Here is a 10,178-nt window from a genome sequence, read left to right on the forward strand (position 1 = left end):
ATTCAGAAGTAGTTCATCTCACCTTCTTCCTAGTCTGTCTTTGTCTGGAAGCTCATCTGAAACTTGTCAACCATGGGTGAGCCTGCTGGTATTTAAAATACCCGTGGCATAGCTTCCAGAATCACAGCAACTCACAAGTCACCACAGTACGACTTTACCACTCTTATTTTCTCAAGTACAGTAGGCACTGTGAGCTTGACAGCTTCTCAATATGTACAGATTTTACTGATGAGAGCTGAGATTGGTAATGTTGACCATTAATGTAATTTTTTAACATTATGTGTCAGTATTTGGGAGGTTTGTGTAGCTCAGTGAACCAATACTTTAGAAATGATCAATGCATGATATTAGAAATCATCCGTGGGTAAAGATCTATGGTGCAAAATGGAGCAACAGATTTTTATGTAACAGAGTATGGAGTTCTTAATATGTGCATTAGTTTCAGATTCTACATTGCAACTAACCTTTAAGAAACTATCACTGTTGAGTTTTGAAATAGTATCAAAGAAGAATATTCACAATTATGGAATACTTAAAAGGGGTTCTACAACTTGCCGAGTGAAATAAGCCTCTTGCGGAACCTTTGCAGTGTATAGAACCTTAGGTGGAATCCTGAGCCCCATCCAGAACCTTCTGAGGTGGGACATTCCCACTAGAAAGGACAAGCAGACTAGCCTGAAACAGCTAGAATGACAGAAGACACATCTTCAGAGAAAAATCATCAGGAAAAACCCAAAACAAAAATGTCAGCATGACTGGCTACTACAAGAATAAGCAAGCTATTTTCCAGGAAACCATCAAGGCAAGCAATCAAGTTCCCTCAGGACAAACCCCCCTGTAAGACTGAAATTCAAAGGGAACACATGAGCAGGCATGTAAGCTTACTGACGACCATATTGGTCTACTTGTGAGTGGAAGAGGGTTAAGCCAGCAATGAAGAAATGGGCAGAGTTCAGGGCAACAGTCCATTGATCGCTGTTGACCTGAAGATGAGAGCGAAAGAGGAAGGGCTGGTTGGTCCAGAATGTGGTGAGGCCTGGGGACACTTGAGTCCATGGACAAGGACATAGCCACAGAGGGCTAGAGCTGAGAATAAAGTATCCAACTGATATGAAGTGAGGGGAGATGCACAAGAACACCCAAACTTGCAGATAGTACTCATTTGACCTAGCCTCGATGGCTTAATAATCAGAACTCAACTAGAGGAAGATAAAACAACAACAAAAAAAACAATTTTTGATAAAGGAAACTAGGGTAAACTGCTACAATTTGATGAACTTGAGCTACACTCATGGAGGTATGAGTCCTAAATACCAACAGAGAGGGAAGGAGTCTCCACATCAAGTATCAATGCTATCCCCTCTGTACACAGGGTAGATGGGGACAGGCAACTTAGACACTGGCTACCTAAAATGAGGGGGTGATAAAGGCACAAAGGTTTCAAGAGGGAGTTTAGTTTAAGGAGACGATAGAGTCCCCACTGAATAGTTTTCATCTTGTCTAGATAGGTCTGGTAAAAAGCGATGGGGATAAGATTCTTAAGACTCAATAGTTTGTAATTATCATCATGACGAATTAGAATTGTCACGATTGTAAAGGTAGAAGTTTTGTAACAAAAACAAGGGAGTAGTTAATCTTACAGTCCAGAAACAGAGGACCCTAGGACCACCAAGGGAGAAGAGCACAGGCAGAATGCAGGACCTTATCCAGAGAATTAGTAACACCAGAGATGGAGGTAGCGATGGGGACATGGAAAGAGGGAGCAGCTGAGGACTCTCAATTCATGGAAAGAGAGTGACTGAGAGCTGGTGGTCACAAGGCAGACTTGCAGAATGTTTGCTGGTGTAAATTATTATATATGTCTGAGTCTTTAAAAAAAAAAAAAGAGAGCTAAAATGAGTAGAGAGAAATACTGTTAACTGATGGTACATGGAGGGGATTATAATCATTGTAATGAAACAAGGTGTATGATTTGTTGAATGTAAAACTGATGATCTGCCCTGTAAACTTTCACTCGATTCATAATAAAAACATTAAAAAAAAAAAAAAAAAAGGAATAGCCACAGTTATATAAAAACACTATAAAAGTATTCCTCCCTTTTCCAAATACCTATCTGTATGAAACTGGGTTTTCTTAAACCACTTCAACTGAAAAAAAAAAGCAACAGATTGAATGCAAAAGCAGCTATGATATTACAGCTGTTTTTTATTAAGCCACACATTAAAGAGATTTGTAAAAAATAGGAAACAATTCCACTTTTTCTCTCATTAAATTCTTTATTTTGGGAAATAAATTTTATTAAAATATACAATTTATATTACACATGTAATGTATTTATCATTAATTTAAAATGAATTAATAAATATTCACAAATGTGTAATTATGGTATCTAATACAATAAATTTAAAACATTAAAAAAAAAATAAGCTCTTTGGAGGCCTCAATCATTTTAGGGCTATAAAGAGGCCCTGAGACCAAGAAGTTGAAGAACTGCTACTAGTACAGTTGGAGTTCTTCTAAGTGTTGGCAAGAGTCTGTCTCTCATACTTAAGACATGTCATCAGGACAGACCAGTTCCTGGAGAAGGACATTGTGCTTGAGAAAAAGAGGAAGACCCCCAATGAGGTGGACCTGGCATAGTGTCAGCAAAAATGGACTCAAACACAATGATAATTGTGAGGAAGGAACAGGACCAGGGCAGTGTTTTGCTGTGTTGTAGACAGGGTCACTACAAAGTGGAACAGACTCAATGGCACCTAACAACAAAAACATGCCCTAAAAATACAGCAGTAATCTTATAGAGAAACTGGTAGGAGATGTTCAGGGGATCTCAAAGGAAAATGGTACGTGCCTGAATAATATGCACTGAAAACTGAAGCCACATTCCTTATTAAGCCAACAGAATCAATGGCTATATATGTATGTAGGAGTCCTGGTATGGCACTGTGGGTTAATGCACTGGACTGCAAGGGCGGTGGTTTAAGGCCACCAGCCACTCCTCCGAAACGCTCTACAGGGTGGCTATGGGTCGAGACCTACTCGATGGCACTTAATAGTAACAACATGTCTGTTTGTAGGCAGGGGGGTGGTTATAGATTTCAGTGCTTACGAGGAGCACAACAACACCTGGGTTAAAATCTGGGTTTCAATACCTCTAGCTACATAACCCTTACATAAATTAGTTAATCTCATTAGGACTTAGTCTCCTAAATCATTCTTTTAGAGAAATTCACATAAATTGCAGGACATTCCTGACACAAAGAATATTGCTATCATGGAGCTTACAAACAAATCCTGGCCATCAGTCATGGCTTCTAGGAATGTACAATTCTGGGGGGTGGGGAAATTAGAGGTAATGAACATTTTTATGCAAAGCATCCCAGAAGCCATTTTCATTTTTTGAGCTAGGGAACAATCAGTGTAAGTCTTTGCTAAAGCCTATTGATTAATCAGAGCCCATTCAACAGCAGTGTGTTCACGGCACTATGGTACTCAGTAACTAACTCAGTGATAGCTCTGAAGACGGGTAGGAGTCTCAGTTACAACAAAGCTGTAATCATACCTTCCATAAAAAGAAGGTGAACTAGGAGAAAGGTGAGGTCAAAGTGAGACAAAAATAGCCTCAGACCATATAAGGTACCATAAGAGTTAAATCCAATTTCTAAAACTTCTCCTTTCATTTGTTTAACAAATATCTGAATGTTAGCCAGGAGTAAAGCAAATCTTGACTTATCTGAGAGAACAGATGATATGAACATAAATATTATACCAGGTAGAGTAAAAAAGCAACAAATAAAGAGGTTCATATAATGGAAATATGAAATTATAATTCCCAGTTAGGCATAAAAATGGGGTTTAGGGGAGCCTAGGAAAGTTTCTTGAAAGAAGGATATGAAGACTAAGTATAACGTGTACATTCAGAGGTAGGAAAATAGAGTATTTAGAGAAGATGTTTTGGAGCACAGAGCACAGAAAACAAATACCATGAATGATATCTAGTAGTTCATTCTGGCTTAAGTATAGGGTACTTGAGGGGGCAAGGCAACAAAAACTCAAAGGTAGATTGTGTCCGTATTAGGGGAGTGAGGGAGTGCTCTGACTACTATTCTAAAGAGTTGGAACTTGAGAGCTATGCTCTTTTAAAGAACTAGCTACAAGGGATCAAGTTGAAAGATCAGATAGTAAACTTAGGGGGTAGTGACTTGTATCAAAATGAAAGGATTCATTTGGAAAAGGAGGTGAGAATAGTTAGACAACTTCAAGAATGTAATCAATGTCACTGAGCTGTGTATGTAGAAATTTTTGGATTGGTATGGATGGGGTTTGCTGTGCATATTTTCAATAATTATTTAATTAGTAAGTAGAATGAATATGATTAAGAGAACTTCCTTCCCATTCTTCTTAATAATTGTTCTAAACCTTTAATATTTTCTTTAAGCCCTGTTATTCAGCCTCTCATTCCCTTCAATAAGATTTTTAATTTCAAGGTCAGGTTTCTGGGTGGTCATCTTAACACATCAGTTCCATGAACACTAATTGAGCCCTACTACTAGGAGCTCTGGAATCCTGGTGTGGCACTGTGGGTTAATGAGCCAGACTGCAAAGCCGTTTGAACTGCAAGGTCAGTGGTTCAAGCTCATCAATCGCTCCTTGGAAACCCTATACAGGGTCGCTATGGGTCGGAACCGACTCGATGGCACTTAACAACAACAACAACTAGGAGCTCTGGTAGTGTAGTGGTTACAAATTGGGCTGCTAACCTCTAGGTCGGCAGTTAGAAACTAGAGAAGATGAGGCTTTCTGCTCCCATAAAGATTTACAGCCTCGGAAACCCTGTGCAGGGTCACTATGAGTCAGAACCGATTCCACGGTACTTAACAACAACATATTATTGAAAGAGTAGAAATTGTCAAGTGTCATCTTCCTTAGCATCCTACTCCCTATTTACAAAGTTGGAGTTCTGGTGTGACACTCTAGGATAAGCACTGGACAGGCTGCTAACTGCAAGGTTGCAGGTTCCAACCCACCAGCCACTCCTTGGAAACCCTGTTCAGGGTTACTAGGAATCAGAACCAACTGGATGGCACTTGACAACAACAATTAACAAAATTATCTTGAGGCTTCAAGAAAAAAACCAAGACAAGTCTCTTGGTAGAGACTTCACCTATTTTTACATTATCCAAGACTGTGTTCTATTTCTATTCTACCCAATTTTCTGTCCCCACTCCCTTCTGCTGGCTCTTTCCCCAACAGATTATAAAAATGCTTATTTCTGCCCATACTCTTCTGAAAAGCTTCACTAACAAGTCTACACTCGTTTCCACCACATCCCACTTAATATGGCATCCACTCTGACCCTGGTCTGAAACACCTTTTTAAAGTCATCAGTGTCTTCTATATTGCCATTTCTAATTATAATCTCATTTTGTATCTCTGTTAATTTTCAGTACATTCATCACTTCCCTTTCTTCTCCAACCCTTCTACTCTCTTGCTTAACTGATCTCTTGGTTCTCTGAGCAGCTCTAAGACTGTTAACTTGTTTATTTTCATGAGCTGCATCTCCTCTGTCCATGACTCCTAATGGTTCCAACCTAGGCCTACTGATCTTTTTCCTGACACATTCTCCTTGAGTGACCTCATCACGTCTCAAAATTTCAACCATCCCTCTCTGCTCATGACCTCTTTCGTGAACTAGAATTGGACGGTGTGTCTAAAAGATCTCTCTATTTAGTTATCCACCCATGAATTCAAACTGGACATGCTTTCTTCTCTCTGCCTTACTGTGCCCCCTTTAACACATACATACATTACCTGACTAAGTACTGTTCATACTTTAAGCCTTAATTCAGAAATTTACCTTCTTCAGAAAAACTCTGCTAAACCTCTATGCTGGGATACACCTATGATCTCCAAAACACCCCCAGCATATCTCTATTATATTAATAATTTTAGTATGTATCTGTCTGCCTCACTATACTCTAAGCTCTCGATGGTAAGAACAGTGTTTTAATGACCTTTTAATCTCTAGGACCTAACACAATCCTTAGCATATGATAGGCAATGTGATCTGCCAACAGTATATAAAATATATAAAGGAGAGAGAGAAAGACCAGAGGAAAATGAAACTGCAGCGAACAGTTGTAACAGAGTAAAATAATATAAGCCTGAGCTAGGACAGAATTAATAGGAATTGAAAAAGGGATGGACATGAGAGATTTTGTTGAGGTAAAATGAACAGGACTGCCAGAAGACTGAAGTGGCAGGTGAGAAACACAGGGAAGAGAAACAATGAGCTATCTCTGGGAAATAAGAAAAAACATTTGATATACTGCCACTGGCAGTAATTATAATCTATTCTACAACTGGACCTACAAATGCTTTAGTGTTTCTTGAAAATGGGGAATTGGTCTAACAATTGGATTGTGGTAGCAACTTTTTTAAGTTCAAGAGTCCTTATTGTTAGATGAAATTTATAGTAATAAAATGCTCACTAAGTCCTCTCCCTTCTCTTTCTCTTAGCTTTTCCATTTCTCAAAGTTGGGTAAGACTGATGTTTCAACCCACTATAGGCTAATTTATCAGTATGACACTGTTTAGCTAGAATAATTCTAGAACTTGCCATGCTCAAATAAAGATTTGCATGGTTTCTTCCCTCTCCCCTTTTTAACCTATAATTATACAAGCAATTTTTAGACAGAGGTGTTTGAGCTAAATTCTGATTCTCAGATGCTAAAAGCGAATAGTTCTATCCAATGTTTCAGAACTTGGCCATCACTGGTGTGGCACAGACTTCGCTGCTGAATGACGGTGAGGCTACCTCCTAAGAACAAGTAGAGAGGCTGGGCTGAGAATGCACACTGGGTCTGTAAAATGTAAGGCCAAAGGGGAACATCAGGATCAGTGGGATTAAGAAAACATGAAATTCTTAAGCTTATTGGACCCAATGCAAAGAACTTACCTGATTCATGATGGAAAATTTTCTCCCTATTCTGTTGTCAGGCAACCGGAAGCCTTTTCTCCTCATACCATCTTCTGATTCTGGAAACACCTTCTCAGGATCTCCTTTCTCCTCTCCTTCAGAAAGTTCTTTTTGCTTCTTCTTTTTTCTCCTGTTACGTCTTTCCTTGGCACTCTTTGAACTGAGTTTAGAAATTTCTGATGAGCTTCGCGGAGAGCCTACTCCATCTTCACCTTCTTCTTCTATGGCATCTTCGGAGACAGTGCCTGCTGAAGTGGCCATTGCAGCAGCCTGGAAAAGGAGAAAAGGAGACAGAGCAGCAGACCAGATTAGAAGCAATTATCTGGAGCACAGCCAACCGATCAGCGCAGACTATTTTCTGTTCCAAAGACAGGTAGTTTGGTGGGGCTGAGGGTGGACCTGAATGGTGACCTTGGTACACAGTTCTAAGTGATCAGAGTAGGACTCAAATAGGAAGAACCTGGGGGCTTATTCTCTTGAGTAGCTCAGACAAGAAGGCTGCCTTCTTGCTACCAAATGCTTTCCTTTGGGCATCTCTGAAAATGAATGCTAAGAAACCATACAATACACTATGGGTCCAACAACATAAAAAAAAAAAAAAAAAAAGTGTATTTGGATAAGGATTGGAAAGTAAACTATTAGCGTGGTAGGATCACAAATTTGTTTTTCAAATTTTACTTTAACGTTTTGCTGTCTTTCCAATTAGAAATAATACTTTTCATGAACACAGACTCACTGAAGAGGATCCTAATGTTTACCTCATAAAAAGGCTCTGTGTATCTGAAGTACTATAAAAATTTTCTCTGGCTACTTTTCCTCTCCCCAGCCATTATAACAATTGAATACAGAACAATTGAGAAAATCAACAAAAGATTTTATTACCAAACAAGTTAGCCATTCAGACATGGAAAAATTGAACCAATCTTCTGCAGTTGTTACTTGGACTACCTTAATCATACCAATGACTTCTGTTGACAATGTGCCTATAAAGGGTCACTTGGAAAGGCAATCAGATGGGGCCTTTGTCACAGCTCTCTGGCAGGAAGGCGTGTTTCAAAGACCTGATTACCAACCTGTGCTTCTTCCTGTTGCTTCTTAAGTTGCTCCAACATTGCTTTGAACTCAGCCTCTTTTTGCTCTGCCTCTTCCAGTGTTGCCTGATTCTGTTCTTCATAAGCCATGGCCACCACAGCCAAGATAAGGTTCACCAGATAGAAGGAACCCACAAAGATGACCAAAACAAAGAAGATCATGTATGTTTTCCCAGCTGCTCGTAAGGTCTGGAAAGACAAGGACCATTTTTGGAGTCAATTGCATTAAATGAATCAGGCTGAAAACAACTCATGAGCTACTGCTCTTCTGTAGGAAGACTGTTAGCATTCTGCACAGGACAGTCCTTCAACATGTGGCACTTCTTCAAACTGCAAAACATTTAGTGTCTGCAGTGGTTGAATGGCCTTTTCTACCACGACCTCACACCAAATGTCAGTAGAACATTCCATTTGTTGTGTCCCCTTCTGTTTTCATATAGCCCCTATATTTCCTATGATAGAAAAATCTTGTTCATTTGTTTGTTTGTTTAAAGAAAAATATCCTCTGGGTTAAGAATTATACTTGATGTCTTCTGTTGGTTCTAAAACACATATAAATAAAATGGACAAAGGACTTGAAATGATATTTCATCAAAGAAGAAATACAAATAGCCAACAAACACATGAAACGATGTTTAATGTCATTAGTTATTGTTGTTGTTGTTAAGTGCCGTAGAGTTGGTTCCGACCCATAGCGACCCTGTACAGGGTTTCCGAGGGTGTAAATCCTTACGGGAGTAGAAAGCCTCATCTTTCTCCCGCGGAGCGGCTGGTAGTTTCAAACCGCTGACCTTAAGGTTCGCAGCCCGATTCGTAACCACTACGCTACCAGAGCTCCTTGTCATTACAGAAATAAAAATAAAAAACACAATGAGATCTCACTTTATTCCCACTAAAGTGGCTATAGTTAAAAACAAACAAACAAACAAAACCCCCAGAAAATAATACTGGGGAGGACGTACAGAAACTGGAGCACTCATTCATTGCTGGTAGGATTGTAAAATGGTACAGTAACTGTGGAAAACAATTTGATGGTTCCTCAAAAAGTTAAAACATCGAATTACCACATGACCTAGTAATTCCATGTTTAGATAGATACCCAAAAGAATTGAAAGCAGGAACACAGATATTTGTACTATGCTCATTGCAGGACTATTCACTGCAGTAATACAGGTGAAAAAAGTTTAAATATCCATCAACAAATTAATGAATAAATCAAATGGGACACATATATGCAATGGACTATTACCAGCCATAAAGAGAACTGAAATCCTGATATAAGCCACTGCATGGATGGATCTTGAAAACATTATGCTGAGTGAAATAAATCGGTCACAAAAGAGTAAATATTGTATGATACCACTTATATAGAGTATCTATAGTAGGCACGTTTATAGAGACTTATTGCTTACAGAGCATTGAGTTTCTGCTAAGGGTGATAGAAAAATATGGAAACAGATGATGGTAATGACTGAACAACATAATGAGTATAATTAATGTCACTGAATTTTACATGTAAAAATTTTGAAATGGGAAATGCTTTGTTATATATATATTTACTACAATAAAAAAAAGAGAAAAATGTAAGACATTTTATCATTTTTCTACTAGTCTCAAACAAATCCATCTTTAGGCTCAAGTTCTAGTCACAGGAAATCCCTAACTTGAGTGACAGCCTTCCTAACCCTTTTGCCGTGGGATTGGTTTAAAGAGAGATGATATAAAGAAGCAGGAAAATGCATTCTAAGGTCTCTGACATAGGAATGTCCCCAACTCAAAAGAAAAGTATTACTCACCAATTGATACAAATTTTCCCAATAGTCCTGGGTCATAAGGCGAAAGAGTGCCAAGAAGGCCCAGCTAAAAGTGTCAAAGCTTGTGTAGCCATAGTTTGGATTCCTTCCTGCTTTCATACACTGGTAACCCTCTGGGCATTGCCTGAAAAAAGAAGCAAGAGTTCAGGACCTTTCAACTAATTATCTAGTTATCAAGAGGCAGTTGTTCGAACAGACCAAGGGAACACTGAATGGTTTAAAATTGAGAAAGGTGTGCAACAGGGTTATATTCTTTCACCATACTTAGTCAACCTGTATGCTGAGCAAATAA

The 10,178-nt window shown here is 38.9% G+C and overlaps 1 protein-coding gene across 4 annotated transcripts in view; it reads right to left on the reverse strand.

The window, feature by feature from the left end:
• Window positions 1-10,178, reverse strand: part of SCN8A (sodium channel, voltage gated, type VIII, alpha subunit) — a 212,250-nt gene that overhangs the window by 137,612 nt on the left and 64,460 nt on the right. For all 4 annotated transcript variants that reach the window (XM_006870028.1, XM_006870027.1, XM_006870026.1 and 1 more), the window contains exons 8-10: window positions 9,869-10,010; window positions 8,055-8,261; window positions 6,961-7,251 (exon numbers count right to left, since the gene is read on the reverse strand). In XM_006870028.1, the coding sequence (XP_006870090.1) occupies window positions 6,961-7,251; window positions 8,055-8,261; window positions 9,869-10,010 (640 nt within the window). The remainder of the gene's footprint in view (window positions 1-6,960; window positions 7,252-8,054; window positions 8,262-9,868; window positions 10,011-10,178) is intronic.

Source organism: Chrysochloris asiatica, unplaced genomic scaffold, assembly GCF_000296735.1.
Source record: "Chrysochloris asiatica unplaced genomic scaffold, ChrAsi1.0 scaffold00138, whole genome shotgun sequence".
Classification (NCBI taxonomy): domain Eukaryota; kingdom Metazoa; phylum Chordata; class Mammalia; order Afrosoricida; family Chrysochloridae; genus Chrysochloris; species Chrysochloris asiatica.